The sequence below is a fragment of the Peromyscus californicus genome, unplaced genomic scaffold, assembly GCF_007827085.1.
Source record: "Peromyscus californicus insignis strain IS unplaced genomic scaffold, ASM782708v3 Scaffold_21__1_contigs__length_65335640, whole genome shotgun sequence".
Lineage (NCBI taxonomy): Eukaryota > Metazoa > Chordata > Mammalia > Rodentia > Cricetidae > Peromyscus > Peromyscus californicus.
Window position 1 is genome coordinate 9058406 of NW_026294514.1, and position 16834 is coordinate 9075239.

The 16834-nt window shown below is 46.6% G+C and overlaps 1 protein-coding gene across 1 annotated transcript in view; it reads right to left on the minus strand.

Moving 5' to 3' along the window:
* Positions 1–5874: 5874 nt before the first annotated feature.
* The window catches only part of Rftn2 (raftlin family member 2), a 58185-nt gene continuing 47225 nt past the window's right edge, over positions 5875–16834 (minus strand). Inside the window, exon 9 of the mRNA XM_052749476.1 lies at positions 5875–7856. Within this exon, the coding sequence (XP_052605436.1) occupies positions 7578–7856 (279 nt within the window). The 3' untranslated portion in view covers positions 5875–7577. The remainder of the gene's footprint in view (positions 7857–16834) is intronic.

Genomic DNA, 16834 nt, shown 5'->3' on the forward strand with positions numbered 1-16834 from the left:
CTCTGCAGCCCAGATTGACCTGGAATTCATTATCCCTCCAATTCAGCCTCCTTCTAACTGGGGTTACAGGCCTAGGCCACTATGTCCATTTCAAAAAAGCTTGGCACGTGGTGTGCTTTCTCTGTTTTGTTTTGTGAGAGAGCATTTCATGTAGCACAGTCTGGCCTTGAACTCTCTGTGTAGGGAAGGTTAATCTTGAACTCTACATACTTCTGATTTCATTATCAAAGTAGTTGGATAACAGGTGTGAGCCTTGTGCCCAGCTTGCTTCCCCTCTCTCTCTCTCTCTTTCTTCCTTACTTCCTTTCTTATTACATAGAGTCTCTATAATCTGATGTGAGCCTTGTGCCCAGCTTGCTTCCTCTCTCTCTCTCTCTCTCTTCCTTACTTCCTTTCTTATTACATAGAGTCTCTATAATCTGGGTTGGCCTAGAACTTACTATGTAGCCCTTGCTGGCCTCCAAAACATGGTAATCCTCCTGCCTCAGTGTCCTGAGTGCAGGGATTACAGGTTCTGAACCACTATGTCTGGCTTTAAAGCTGTATGTTTTAAATGTATATAATTAAAATGTTCAGTTTTATGGTTGTCATATCTGAAAGCCAACACAGATACTTTCTCATGTCTAAAAGCACTGTGGGCCCTGAAAATCCCATAGGTGCTTGTGTTTAAAATGCTGTCTTGTAATTTTGTAACACTGTGGGCTCATCAAACGATAGCATGCTAAAAGCTTTGAACTGCAGGAGACTTGGAGGGCCTCAGAAGCAAGGCTTCTCTTACTTCTTAACCTCTGTTCTCTGTTTTTTCCTTTCCTTCCCCAACTACTGTGACCTAGAAGTCCCTGTCCCCTAAAGCAGCCACGAGACCTTGGATAGCTCTGACCTGCCTTCCCGAAAGCGGGCCTGTACCACACCGCACAGGAAGGAAGGATCCAAACAAGCAGGTCCTGCTAAGACCTCACCGGCTTGTCACCTGCCGATCTATCGTAGTCCATAAAACGTTCCCCACTTCCTTCATCAGCTTTAGGGTGCACCCCGGTTTTCCCTGCATATTTGAACCTTCACTTCTGGATGCTTCTGGGTCACAGAAAGCTTTGCTGAAGAGGTTGCTTTTGCTTTTCTCCTGCCCTTCTGCCTGTTGTGAAAGTGCCAGCCATGACCCTGTGAGCAAGAAAGTTCTTAGCTGTTCACCCTGCAACACGACTATGTTCATCAGAGGCTGCATGTATCAAATGCTGTTTGCTTCCAGAAGTTTCCTAAGCCCGAGCATGCAAGGCTCTGTTGTGATCTGTGCTTAAATGTTTTTACCTTGTCTTTATCACCTGAAGTGGCATCACTGCTTGTTTTATTAATTTCAAGTCGAGGTTTCTCTGTGTAGCCGTGGCTGTCCTGGAACTCACTCTGTAGAGTAGGCTGGCCTCAAACTCAGGGATCTACCTACCTTTGCCTTCCGAGTGCTGAGATTAAAGGCATGCACTGCCATCACCATGCCAGGCTTGTATTATTATTAATTTTTTTTTTTTTTTTTTTTTTTTTTGGTTTTTCGAGACAGGGTTTCTCTGTGTAGCTTTGCGCCTCTCCTGCAACTCACTTGGTAGCCCAGGCTGGCCTCGAACTCACAGAGATCCGCCTGGCTCTGCCTCCCGAGTGCTGGGATTAAAGGCGTGCGCCACCACCGCCCGGCTAATTTTTTTTTTTTTTAAAGATTTATTATGTACACAGTGCTCTGCCTGCATGTATGCCTGAATGCCAGAAGAGGGCACCGGATCTCATTATAGATGGTTATGAGCCACCATGTGGTTGCTGGGAATTGAACTCAGGACCTCTCCGGAAGAACAGCCAGTGCTCTTAACCTCTGAGCCATCTCTCCAGCCCTAATTTTTTTTTAAAGACAAGATCTCACTATGTATCCCTGGCTGGCCTGGGACTTGCTATGTAGACCAGACTGGCCTCCTATGTGCAGCACAATCATCTGTCTGCCTAGTTCTGAGATTATTGGCGTGCACCAGGACACCCAGCCTTGTTTGTAATTGTTAATTTACTATATTTTTCTCTCCCGATAGTCAACCTATTGATTCTGCAAGGGCAAAAGTGTCTGGCAAAGCACCTGGCCATGAATCAATTAGTGTGTGTTACATAGGTGAGTCTGTGAGAGTGTGGACATGCATCCTGTCTCAGGGATTCAGGCTTACCCCTGACAAGAGCCAGAACCTTGGAGAATAAACAATGTGCTGCAGGCATAGCCTCCTCTGTCTCTTATTAAGCCTGAGCCAGGTGGTGAAAGACTATAATCTCATGCTCAGGAGGCTCAGGTAAGGAGTTACCAAGTAGAAGGCCAGCCTGGTCTGTGTAGCAATTCAAAGCCAGCCTGGACAACTTTGCAACTGTCTCAAAAACTAAAAAGAGGATTATTACATGGGACGTAGAGGCAGGAGGGTCAGGGGTTCAGTTACATAGCTCAAGGCCAGCCTGGACTATAGTAAACCCTGTTTAAAAAAAAAAAAGGGTATGTGGGGTGGGGGTTCCTAGGGGCCTGGGGATATAGCTCAGTAGTACAGTTCTTGACTTGCATGCAAAAGACCCTTGGTCGAAACCCCAGATCCTTGGTACTGGGGGAAAAAATAATCAAGAGTGCCTATAATGAGTGTGGTAGCACAGTCTTCTCTAGACACTTCACTGTCTTTTATTCTTGGCTATTTAGCATCCAGTCAGGTCCCCGGCAGCTCCAGAGGAGCTGTGAATTGCCTGATCCAGTGGCAGAGCAATGCTGGAGCTTCTTAGTAATATCCGCTCTCCAGTACACTTGGACGGTCTTGCTGAGTTCCAGCCTCCTCCTAGGCGCTCACTGTAGTGTGGGCAGGCTTTGAACTTGTGGTCCTCTTTAGTAACCGGGCTCACAGGCACAGCTTTAAAACAAACATTTATTAAAAAGTAGGCTCAGCCGGGCGGTGGTGGCGCACGCCTTTAATCCCAGCACTCGGGAGGCAGAGCCAGGCGGATCTCTGTGAGTTCGAGGCCAGCCTGGTCTCCAAAGCGAGTTCCAGGAAAGGCGCAAAGCTACACAGAGAAACCCTGTCTCGAAAAACCAAAAAAAAAAAAAAAAAAAAAAAAAGTAGGCTCAGTCTGGGAGTAGAGGTACACCCCTGCTATAGGGAGGTGGAGGCAAAGGATCGGGGGTTCAAGGTCAGCCTCCGCTCCACATTAGTGTGAGGCCAGCTTGGCTAAATTAGACGCAATTAAAAAAATTCTTTTTTTAATAAATGGATTTAGAGCTACTTAGGTATAATTAAATGCCTTAGATTGGCAAGGCCATGATTTATTCATACATATTTTGCACTCAGATGAGGATTACTGCAGGAATAAATATATACAAGATCAATTCAGTGAACACAACAGAGTGCCAAGTTTATTTCAATATAAAGGTCTAAATACACACACACACACACACACACACACACACACACACACACACACACACGCACACACACACACTCACAGAGAAGGTTGTCCAGCCTGGTCTGGAACTTCTAGGCATAAGTGAACTTCCCATTTCAGCCTTTCAAGGAACTGAGATCACAGTGTTTGGGGAGGGAATATTTAACCCTTAGATTAAAAGCAATGGCTGCCAGGTGGTGGTGGTGCATGCCTTTAATCCCAGCACTCTGGAGGCAGAGGCAGGCGGATCTCTGTGGATTCGAGGCCAGCCTGGTCTACAGAGCGGGATCTAGGACAGGCTCCAAAGCTACAGAGAGAAACCCTGTCTTGAAAAAAAAGAAAAAAAAAAAAAAAAAAGAAAAGAATCCCAACACTTGGGAGATGTAGGTGGGAAGATTGGCAGTTCAAAAATAAAAGCAATGGTTGCTTATATTATTTACTTCATGTGTTTTTGTGTGTGCACACATGTATGGAAGTCAGAGGACAGCTTGCAAGAGTCAGTTCTCTGCTTGCACTACGAGGGTCCTGTGAACTGAACTCAGGCTGTCAAGGTCACCAGCAAGCGCCTTTCCCTGCTGAGCCATCCTGTTGGCCCTTAAAGCAAATTAGGAAAGAAACTGTGCAAACCTGGTGTGATGGAGCACTCCCGTCGTTCCAGAAATCTGGAAGCTGAGGCTGAGGATTGTAAGCTTAAGGACACCCTGGGCTAAGAAGCAAGATCCTGGGGCTGGAGAGATGCCTCAGAGGTTAAGAGCACTCGCTGCTCTTCCAGAGGTCCTGAGTTCAATTCCCAGCAACCACATGTTGGCTCACAAACATCTGTAATAAGATCTGGTGCCCTCTTCTGGTGTGCAGGCAGAACACTGTATACATCATAAATAATAAATCTTTAAAAAAAAAGAAGCAAGATCCTGAGTTTAATTTAAAAGTAACAAAGTGTGTTTGTACAGTTTTCTTTTTAAGTTAGGGTTACACTAAGTAGACCAGGCTACCTCCAACTCACAGAGATCTGCCTCCCTTGGTCTTTTGAGTTCTGGGACTAAAGGCATGAACCACTCTGCCTGGCTGCTTGTACAAATAAAAAAAAATATAAAAGTCATTGACACATTCCTAAGTTTTCCTTCAGTTACATGTAAATTTCTATCTCTCTGTTCCTTTTTTTTAAGACAAGGCCATGTAGCCCAGGCTGGTCAGCCTTGAATTTAACAAATAATTAAAGATAACCTTGGATTCCTGAATCCCATCTCTGCCTTTGGAGTTCTGGGATTACAGGTATGCCACCAATTACACCTGGGTCTTTTTCTTTTTTCTTCTTTTTTTGAGACAGGGACCTATGTAGTTTAGGCTGGCCTCTAACTTGCTATGTAGCAGAGGATGACCTTAAACTTAGGATCTTGCTATCTCTTACTTTCCCAGTGCTGGGGAATGCCTGCCCGCCAACCCCCAAGACAGGGTTTCTCTGAGTAGCTCTGCCTGTCCTGGAACTCGCTTTGTAGCCCAGGCTGGCCTCAAACTCATAGATCCACCTGCCTCTGCCTCCTGAGTGCTGGGATTAAAGACGTGCACCACCACTGCCAGGCTTATTTATTCTTATTCTCCTGCCCTCCACTTCCATGGCCCACACTGCTTGCTGCACGTTCTGTTCTTAATGCTTTGGATCGTGTCTGTACACCAACAGAAGTATAAAAGCCTCTCTCCCACCACGTTGTCTTTCTGAGCACGTCCCTAGGTTTCAGAGTTTCAGGACACGTTGCAGAGTTTTGAAGTGATGAACGTTTTCCTCAGAAGTCCACCAGCTGTTCATTATAGCACAGGCAAGCCTCACAAACAAACACAACAACAAAAAGCTTGGCTCCTCCTGTGTCTGCTTCCCGAGTGCTCAGCTTGCAGGTGTGCACCACTGTGCCCTACCTGCCAATCTGGATATGTAACCCGGGTTCATCTGAAAAGGAAGGCAACCCCATACACATAGCACTGACAGATATGTCTACAGAGAAGTCCAAGCCACATGCCCTGTGTACAGTCAGGCTTCAACACAACAGATGTGCGGTCATTCTTGTGACGTCACAGAAACTCGTGGAGAGTGGCTTAGTTTGCATACACTATATATTTGATAGCACATAATACGTATCTGTCCTATATGTACAACATATGAAAGCCAGGTATGGTGGCATAAGACCTGTAATCTCAGCACTAAGGAAGCTGAGGCAGGAGGATCGCTATGAGTTCCAGAGCTACATGTACCAAGACCCTGTCTCAAAAAACAAAGGGCAGGCCAGGTGGTGGTGGCACGCACCTTTAATCCCAGTACTTGGGCTGCAGAGGCAGGCAGATCTGTGAGTTCCAGGACAACCAGGGCTACACAGAGAAACCCTGTATCAACACTGCCGCCGCCCCCATCCAAAAAAAAGTAAAAACAAAACCAAGTAAAGCAAAACAAAATATGGGAGTACCTGTGTTCAATAAGACAATAGCTTAATAACAAATAGTTTATTATTCAAATGACTCACAATGTCCACATCAAGCCAATAAAAATATATAATATGTGAGTTGCTTAATGGCACCGTCGACTGTAATTCTTTTGGAGGTTAGCTTTTCATACGTAAATGAAAGTCCCCTGTTCTCTAGAAGATTAATCTGTATCAGGTAAAGACTGGTGCAAGATAAAGACCCTCCTGGTGGCGGGCCTGGAGTAGGTCGGTGCCCCACACATCTTGTGGGCTGTGAACCCCTCTCCGCTCCGGCAGAATTGAGAATGCTGGGTTGCAATATTTTCCAGGTTTACCATGTCAAGATAAAAACACAATTTAGACCTAACAGTTGTAGAAGGCACACTTCCATTTGAAGTTGGTATCTGTCCTCTTCAATGGTATTTACATTTAAAGAAAGAAAGTTAAATTTTGTTGTTTTTTTCGAGACAGGGTCTCACTGTGTAGCTGTCCTAGGACTCACAGAGATCTGCCTGCCTCTGCCTACCAAGGGCTGGGATTAAAGGTGTGCCAACATGCTTGACATAAATGGAAATGCTTTCGTCTACTATGGCTTTTACACACTGAGATTGTGGGCTCTCTTTCAGCTGACATTTTACAAACTTAGTTCTATTATTTGTGTTCACATGCGTGGGTGCGCACGGGCACGCAGGCCCAAGTGCTGTGGCATGCTTGCGGAGGCCCGAGGGCAACTTTGTAGAGCTGGTTCTTTCTACCTTTACATGGGTTCCAGAGATTGAACTCAGGTCACCAGGCGCCTTTACTGGCTTGAGCCCTCTTGCCGGCTCTCAACTGTCTTAAGACGTTCCTTCTGTTTAGTGTTACCGGTTACTAGGCTATTGGGATCAGCGATGCCCAAGTTAATAATTCATTGCAGGACTGGCCGTGTGGTGGCCCTGAAAGAAAAAACAAGCCCCACAGTGGTGGCGCACGCCTCTAATCCCAGCACTCAGGAGGCAGAGGCGGGCAGATCTCTGTGAGTTCGAGGCCAGCCTGGGCTACAGAGCGAGATCCAGGACAGATAGAGCTACACAGAGAAACCCTGTCTGGGAAATACAAAAACAACAGCAACAAGAACAAGAAAACAAAAAACAAAAACAAAACCAGAACAACAAACAAACAAAAAACATAGGAAAAGAATTTTGAAGACTATTTTGACAAACAGGGACTCGGTTTGTAGGTACACGCCACAGTCAGAGACAACAGTCAGACTGATGATTATCGGCAGGGAATAGTCTGTATGCGAGAGAGGGACAGAGATGGGGGAGAGAATGTTTTTGAGTGTAAGCGAGGCTGTAGCTTTCTGAGAAGGCTCTAATTGGTTGAAACAATAATTTGGATAGTCAGTCTTTTTAGCAGGCACGAGGAGAAGTACTGACTTGTCCATTCATGAGGAAGTGGAACCAGGTTGTTGCTTAATGACCAGTTGCGACATATGTTTACACAGTTGAGAGAAATGTAAGCATGGTTTTAGATTGATAAATAATTGGTTATTCTTCCTTGTCTGGGAGACTGAGACAAAGTTTACCTAGATTAGGGGAAGGCTGAGCCTGGGAGTTAAAAACGTTACGTAAGTGCGTAGTAGTAGTGAAATAAGGCAGCGGGCAGTCATTTTAATAACTATTTACAAGGCCTCCCACAGCTTCACTTGGCAGCTCACATGCAGGTGACCTGCGTCACGCCCTCTTCCTGGTCCAACTGCCCGTCATCCAGTTCCCGGAGGACGCTGTCGCTGCTGCTGAACCCCAAGAAGCTGTCACTCTGTGCCTGTGGCGGCTCCTCCTTGGTCCAGCACTCTCTGGAGGGGGAGAGGGGGCCCTCCTCAGGGGGGGCTCGGCCCTCTGCGGGTTGGGACGCGCTGGTGTCCAGGCCGAGGCTCCTGCTGCTGCCGACCTTGTTCCTGTCCTCGCCCTTCAGCAGCCGGCTAGCTTTCCTCTGAAACGGAGGAAAGAGATTGTCAGACAGGGCTTGGGCTGCGTGCCCTGCCCCCCTGCTCTGGGGCACTTCTCTGCCTGAAACTCCCCTTCCTTTCCCGCCTCTCTCCAACATCCAGCTCTCTGCAGCAGCTGGGGTGTGGCTCAGAGGTGGAGCCCTGCTTATCTTGCTCAAGGTCCTGGCTCCATCCTCCCCACCTGGGGGGGAGATCCGCTTATCTCTGAGGTCCAGCTCAGAGCCCTGCTCCTCTCTCTGCATATCGTGCGAATCTGCTCTTGGCTTGTCCTTCTCAGTGGCAGGTGGGTTGTGGGCACATTGCTCAGGAGAGAAATGAGTTAAATTTGTACTTGGGGCGGGGGAGGGAAGCAAGAAATTTAGTGAGTGCGTTTTTCTTGCTGGTTACAGTTGGTGTCTAAACAGCAGGAAAGGCACAAAGCTACACAGAGAAAACCATCTCTAAACAATAACAACCCATACACAGCTTTAGTGGGTTCCTTGTCCTGGAAAAGGCAGACCAGGTTCCTTTAGAAGGACTGCGGGAGTGTCCTCGGAGTCTAAGCAGACCCCTTTCCTTGTCCTGCTACCGACAGAGTTATTGCTCTGCAGTTTGATCCAGCCCATTGGCCAGACTGACAACCTGTAGGTGTCTGGTTAACAAATATTTACTGAAGGCTGGCAATGTCCTCGGTTCAGGTGGCAGTTGAGTGAGAATGGCCGCCATCAGCTCATATATTTGATTTGAATGCTTGGTCACTAGGGAGCAGTACTCTTTGAAAAGATTAGAAGGATTAGGAGGTGTGGCCTTGTTGGAGAAGGTGTGGCCTTGTTGGAGAAGGTGTGGCCTTGTTGGAGGAAGTATGTCACTGTGGGAGGGCTTTGAGATCTCAGAAGCCCATGCCTCTCTCTGTCTCTCTGTCTCTGTCTTTCTGTCTCTGTCTCTCTCTCAGCCTGCAGATCAGGATGTAGCTCTCAGTTCTGCTCCAGCAACCATGCATGTAGCCATGCTCCTCCCATGATAATGGATTACCCCCTGAAACTTTAAGCAAGGCTCCCACTAAATGCTTTCTTATCTAAGAGTTCCCTTGATCATGGTGTCTTCACAGCAATAGAACAGTGACTGAGACAGTTCAGTTCATGATGATGTCTCTGCCACGTAAGCTTAGGTCAGAACCAGATCTCCAAGTGACGGAGGAGCTGGAAGAGGACTCAAGCCCAGCGTGTGGACGTCCAGGCTGCTACGGGTCTGCTTAACAAGCATGGCTAATGTGTCACCTATGAGCACAGAACCTCAGCTCTGTACAGCTGAGTAAGGATTTAAAAATCAAACTAGTAGTCACGGTATTCTTTCCATTGACAAAGAAAGAGTTTATTTACTCAGCATTCATTTCAATGTTAGTTGGGAACTAAGATTGTGTATTACTGTGTGAAGTTATGAAACCCTTAGGAAAAACTGGCCTCGTTGGCTGGTCTTACAACAGTTTCCTGCTCCCATCTCTACTGGCTTACCTTCGCCCTCACCAAACGCAAACATCAGATCTTCAACCCTTGTCCTTTATCCCTGCTGAGCTGAGTACTCGCCGTGGGGGCTGAAAGGTTCTCTCAGATGCCAGATTTGAGAATAGCACCCCGGTCAGTGGGGGCCTCCTCAGGCCCAAGCTAGCAGGGGCCTTTCCCACAGGGACAAAGATCTTGGCTTGTGCTCAACCGTCCACTCTGACTCACACAGGGAATCCCCGGAGCCCTTGATTGTACTAGGGACAAAGGTGACTTTTGCAATACGTTACTGTGTGTCAGATAACAGGCCAACTCTCACTGCAATGAGAATTTCCTTAATAAAAACGGAGTACTCCTTGAAATAAGCCATTCATAGTAATATACTTTTAGATAATTGTTAATAAGTAAACGGCTAACACTGTATCCTAAAAGATTTCAGAACACACACCTTTACTTTTCAGGAGACTATGGGGTTTGATTAACATGTCTTTCACAATGGTATTGCCTTTCCCACACAACCTCACCCCACATGAAATGTTTTTTTACAATCAGCCAATTTGTGATGTCCTAATAACTCAGAATGTTGGAGTCTGGAACCCATCCCATCCTGGGAGACCATTCATTTCAGTCCCTCATTCTTCAGGGACCCCCCCCATGGAGGGATAAGGCCATGGAGTGTCTGGCTCCACACTGGCACTGGAGCCATCTGCCTGTTCTGTTCACAGTATATTCATCACATTTATAAAACAAGAGTAGATCAGTGACGCAAGGCTTTGTTCCCTACATAAAATTTTCTTTGTGTTATAGAATAACACACACACACACACACACACACACACAACCTGGTAGAACAAATTAAAAAAGGAAACTCATCTATAATACTGTCTCCAAAGAATACTACTGTCAGAACCTGGACATATTTTATCTCCCTCCCTCCCTTTCTCTTTTCGCATATAAGTGGTACATAAAAACACAAGCTTTTTTTGACCTTTGGCCTCCTGGCTGCTGTACCTGGTTCCCCTCTCTCTGTCCCTGTCCTCCCCCCTCCCGCCATGGCCCAGCTCAGTCTGGTCATGTCTGCTCTGGACTCTCCTAGACATCCTTGCCTCTGACTATGCTCTCCCTTTTATCTATAATAAACTTCCTCCTCCACCATACCTAGGAGTATGTCCTTTTTCCTTTCCTTTTTATTCTTTCTTTTTTTTTTTTTCATTCATCTGGTGCCAAAACCTGGGGGTGGCTTACATGCGTCCCCCCTGAACCCAGCTGCTGGTCTGACTCTCCGAAGGTGTATGCGGATCATTGGCTTCTGCTGGCTTCTGCCACCCACCACACTTGATTCTAGAACCCACCTCTTCAGCTGTTTCTTCTCTCCGCTCTACTAACCATCCACTTTGCTTGCCTACTCAGTAAGTGTCCTTTCCCGGCTGTGCCCTTTTGGGCCACTTGCCACGTGGTCATCTCCTTTCCACACCCTTTTTGGCCGCCTGCCGTGTGGGCATCTCCTTACTATGTCTTTCTGGACTGCCCATCCCTTGGGCATCTCCCTGCTGTGCCCTTTGGGCTGCCCACCACGTGGGCAGTTCTATTTACCAAGACACTTGCACCTCTCCGGCTGTTTCCTCCTCTAACTGCTCTAACCACTTGTCTCTCCCCTTCTACTGGGTAAATGTCACTACGGAGCTCCTGCTGTGTCTGCTTTTACTATGAAGGTCACACTGGTGTGCCAGGAAACTTCCCCCATCCTGTGGGAAGGGACACGTCTCCTCTGTGATTTTGGACATTTCTCTTTGACAGGTCTCGTGGTCCACTTGGGGATGCCCTGGATTGAAATTCTTGTTACCACAACACTTAAGTCTGCTCCCTCAGACTCCTCTCAGCTCCTTTCTGGAACTTTCCTCACCTCCCCCAGGAGCTGCCTACATGCTCCTGGGTCTGTGGCTTTTTCCGTTCCCCCTTTCGCTTGGAGCTACCGTTGTATATCTCTCCTTGGAGCTACCTGTTCCGTCTCTCCTCGGAGCCTGTTCCGTCTCTCCTAGTGCCCTCCAGGGCCTATACTTTGTGAGCTTCCTCACCTCCCCATAGGAGATGCCTGCTAAGTCTCGAAACTTCTCTGCGTCCTGGCGGCTTCTGTGCTGCTGTGACCTCTCTCTGGTGGAGTGCCTCGAGTTCCAAATTCTCTCAGGTTGTAACAACTTCTGCCACCACACAAGCAATTGATCACAAAGTCTCTTATCTCTAAAGTCTTACAACTTTCCACTCTTAAATATTTTTTTGGGGGTTTTTTGAGCCCCACCCTCACCCCGAGTTGCCTGTCTATCTTTAGATATTGCAAGAGTCATCTCCTGTGTTGGAGTCACTTTTTATGGGGTTGGTTTGTTTATTTATGCTGTGCATGCCATGGTGTCCCTGTGGAAGACATGGGTAACCTTGTAGGGTTGGTTCTTTCCTGTTCCCTCCTGTTCAGGGACTGAACTTGTCTTAGTCAGGGTTTCTATTGCTGGGAAGAGACACCATGACCATGATAACTCTTACAAAGGGAAACATTAATTGGGGCTTGCTTACAGTTCAGAGGTTCAGTCCACTGTCATCACAGTGGGACATGGCAGTGTGCAGGCAGACATGGTGCTGGAGAAGTAGCTGAGAGTCCTACATCTTGCAGGCAACAGGAAGTTGACTGAGACACTGGGCAGTATCCCGAGCATAGGAAACCTCAGAGCCTGCTCCCACAGTGACACGTTTCCTCTCACAAGGCCATATTCACTCCACCAAAGTTACACCTCCTAATAGTGCCACTCCCTTTGAGCTTATGGGGGCCAGTTACATTGAAACTGCCACAGAACCCAAGTTGGTAGGCTTGGCAGCAGGTGCTTTTACCCTTAAGCCATCTCACTGGCCACCGTAACTGTTGTTGGAACAGCTTAGTAACTAGTTGTTTACTAATTAACAATCAACATGGAAAAATGCTGTTGATGACTGATGTTTTTCACTTAATTTCCCCTAGCTTCCTAATTACGAAAAATTCCAAGTACGTAGAAAATTTAAAAGAGAATAATAAGTGCCCACCACCTAATTAAATATTTGCTGCTTCACAGGTGTGTGTACATTTTGGAACATCAAAACTGATGGATAAGCTACATTTCTGTATTACAGCTGACGGTCTTTTAGTTGGAGAAAATACAGGGCCATTTGGCTTTCCTGGGTTTTCTCCAGTCTCTTTATACCGATGGCAGAATTTAATGATTGGTGTTGAAAGAAAAATAATCACAACCTCTCATACTGCCAGTCATGGCACCAGACACATTCAGATACGTTTTCAAAGCAAATCCTGAGATCCCTGTGGTAGGTGCTAATGTCGTTCCTGTTTTTTTTTTTTTTTTTTTTTTCCGTTTTTCGAGACAGGGTTTCTCTGTGTAGCTTTGCGCCTTTCCTGGGACTCGCTTGGTAGCCCAGGCTGGCCTCGAACTCACAGAGATCCACCTGGCTCTGCCTCCTGAGTGCTGGGATTAATGGCGTGCGCCACCACCACCCGGCTTTTTTTTTTTTTTTTTTTTTTTTTTCCCCGAGTTCCTGTTTTATAAAGGAAATGGAGACCTGGAGAGGGGACCAGGCGCTGTCTGTCCTTCCTACTTCAAGCCCTCAGAGTTCTTTCCATGGTTTGCTGTCAGCTCTGGAGACTACGATGGATGAGAATTCTATTCTGAGTTTGTAGAAGCCAAATGCTTTTAAAGACTTTTTTAAAAATTATTTTATAATTATGTCTCTATAGCCAGGCAGTGGTAGCACACTCCTTGAATCCTAGCGATCAGGAGGTAGAGGCCAGCAGATCTTTAAGTTCAAGGCCAGGCCGGATCTACAGAGCCAGTTCCAGGACAGCCAGGGCTACAAAGAGAAACCCTGTCTTGAAAACCAAACCAAAACAAATGTCTCTGTGTACATGTGTACAGGTGTTCACATAGTCCAGAAGAAGGGGCCAGACTCCATGCAGCTACAGTTTGTACGTGGTTATAAGCAGCCCAAAGCAGTGCTGGGAGCCAAACGTGGGTCCTCTGGAAGAGCACAGTGCTCCTAACCACTAAGACATCTCCCCAGTCCCAGAAACCAAATAGTTTTAAGTGGCCTTTTGTCTTTTATAAATGATATAGGCAGAATTTTTTTAAAAACTGAAATAGATATTTCTAGATAATTAAAAAAAAATCTATGAGTTTCATTTGACTTTCCAAAAGAAACAGATAATTAGTTTTTCTGAGACAGGGTTTCTCTGTGTAGCCCTGGCTGTCCTGGAACTCACTCTGTCACTCTATGGACCAGGCTGGCCTTGAACTCACAGAGTTCACCTGCCTCTGCCTCCCGAGTGCTGGGATCAAAGGCATGCGCCACCACCGCCCAGCTAAGTGATGGGCTTTTTCAAACACTGAGATTTTCAAAGTTGTGCTGTGTTTTATATTTACTACTAACATGATCTTGGGGACAAATAAGAAGGGAAGGTTATGGTCTAAAGTGACATGTTTGTTTGCGTGGAATGTCGTAGATAGCTTCAGCTGTCAACTTGACACACCTGGGAAGGAGGACCCTCCGCTGAGGAATTAATTGCCTCCGTGAGATTGGCCTGTGGGAGGGTCTAGGGGGGACTTCTTTAATTGTTAATTGATGTGGGAGGGCCCATTCCATGTTGGGGGAGTCATTGCTGGGCAGGTGGGCCTGGGATGTATAAGGAAGGCTGTTGAGCAAGCCAGAGGGAGTCAGCCAATGTTCTTCCATGGTCTCTACAGGTCCTGTTTGAACTCTTGCAGGGACTTCCCCCAATGATAGACTGGCATGGAAGTGTAAGCCTCCCCTAAGGTGGTTTTGGTTAGTAGTTTTTCACAGAAGCCGAAAGTAAAGCAGGACACTGGGACTACAAGCAAACACTATGATGCCCAGCATGTAAGTTTACTTGTGTGTGTGTGTGTGTGTGTGTGTGTGTGTGTGTGTGTGCGCGTGTGTGTGCCTTTGCATACATGTCATGGCATTTGAGTGTCAACTTCTGGGAGTCAGTTCTGTTCTCCCACCATATGGGTCCTGGGAAATCAAACTCAGGCAGCCTGTCAGACTTGGCAGCAAGCACCTTTATTTGCTAAGCCATTTCACTGGGCCTGGGATTTTATTTTTTGAAATGCCTATGCTGTAAAACTGACATTTAGCTGTACATTTCTACGAGCTTTAACGAACACCACAACAGTTCCACAGTCTCCCAAATTTTCCTGCGCATCCTCCCATCACACGGTTCACCGAACTCAGACAACCACTGATCTGTTCTCTACATCACAGTAGAGGATGTAATGGAATAATACAGTCTGTAACCTTTGGGGACTGGTTTCTTTTGCTCAGCCTAACACCTGTGAGATTCAGGCAAGTTACTGTTCTTATCCCCAGCTCATTTCTTATTTCTGAGCAGGATTTAATCGTGTGGCTGTACCATCATGGTTTAGCTATTGAAGATATAGGCTTTTTCCTGCTTGGGGCAATTATGACTAGGATGACTATAAATATTTGTGTATACATGTGTGTGTGTGTGTGCGCGTGCGCGCGTGCGCACATGTGTGCATCTCTAGTGTAAACACCCAGGAAGGGGACTGCTGAGTCATGTGTGTGTGTTGAAGTCATAAGAAGTGGCCAGCCCATCTTCTAGCGTGGCCGATGGCTTGCAGCCCTCCCAGCAACGACTATTCTAAAAGTTCAAGCTTTATAATACATGCATGGCGGCATCTCATCATGGGTACATTTGCTCTCCCATAACTAATGGTGAAAGCATCTTTTCATGTATCTATTTCTTCTGTACACGTCCCCATTGGTAATTGTTTTGTCTTCTTACTGTTGGTATTTGGGCGTCCTTGATATAGCCCATTGCTACCCATATGATCTAAGGTTCCTTTGTGGTCTGTGGGTTATCTTTTCATTCTTTTAGTGGTATCAGTCATGTAGCACAGGTTTTTAATTGTGATGAAATCTAATTCATCAACATTTAATGCATCATGGATTTGCTATTATATCTGAGATCTTTCCTAACTTTTGTGAACATTTCCCCCTAATGTCTATTCTAAACATTCTCTAGTTTTACTAATACAAATTGTTTTCGACGTCTTAAAGAAAATGGGGCTGGGGGTGCAGCTCTGTTGGAAGGTGCTTGTCCGGCAGCAGTGGTAGGGACTCCTGGCACTCCTGCAGGAGAGGCAGGAGGTTGAGGATTTCAAGGTTGGGGACTGATGGCTAGTCATTCTGTATGGTGAGGTGCTCACACTGTCGACTGACTCTGGTGAGCCTCAGCCCTGGGCTCCCATGTCACACTTTCTCTGTAGCTTCAGCAGTAAGTGCCACAGACCGCCTCTGTCCACCCCGTGTGCTCCTGGCCATGAGCCAGCCCACTCACTTTATCTGGCACTTGCTTCTGGCAGTACTTGGGGCCCAGGGGACACTAGGAAGACTGTAATATCTGGAGACCCAAGTCCTGGGGCGAGGGGGCTGTGGAACTCAGCCAGGGGCAGCCAGGCCCAGGGAGGATTTTCTAACTCTCACCCTGGCCTTTTTTTTCTCACCGTGCTGCCGCACTTTCCAGATGCCCTTGCTTCCTCTGTGAACTCTGGGCACTCTCCCTCATCTCTCTGGAGTGGAGCCTTGTCCTGACTCTTCTCCTCTACTGCATCCTGCAGAAGCATAGTACCCAGAAGTCTTGTTTTCTCTTTCTTTCTTTTCTTCCCTTTTTCTTTCTTTCTTTCTTTCTTTCTTTCTTTCTTTCTTTCTTTCTTTCTTTCTTTCTTTCTTTCTTTCTTTCTTTTCTTTCTTTTCTTTCTCTCTCTCTCTCTCTCTCTCTCTCTCTCTCTCTCTCTCTCTCTCTCTCTCTCTCTTTCTTTCTAATATTTGGAACTGAATCTGGAGCCTCATGCCTACCAGGTCGATGCTCTACCACTGAGATGTATCCTCAGTTCTAGTTGGAAAAGGAGTCTAAGCATTTTCAAGGCATCCAGAAACTGCTATCAATTCTAAGAAAAGACTGTGAAGTCGCAGACTTGGACTCAAACACAACTGCACGGCCCGCCATTAATCCAAATCCCACGGGGGCTATGAATGAGTATGGCCCTTCTATAAACATGAATGTTAGAAATAGGAAAGGAAAGAAAGTTTGTTACATGATGATAAAGTTGATGTGTGGAAGAAGGAAGAGTGAAACCTGTGCTGGATAGTTTTGCGTCAACTTGACACCAGCTAGAGTCATCTGGGAGGAGGGAACCTCAACTGAGAAAATGCCTCCATGACATCAGGCTGCAGATAAGCCTGTAGAGCATTTTCCTTCTTTCTTCCTTTCCTCCCTCCCTCCCTCTCTCCCTCCCTCCCTCCTTCCCTCCCTCCCTCCCTCCCTCCCTCCCTCCCTCCCTCCCTTCCTTCCTTCCTTCCTTCTTTCCTTCCTGTCTTTCCTTCTTTTTTTGGGGGGCGGTTTGTTTCAAGAC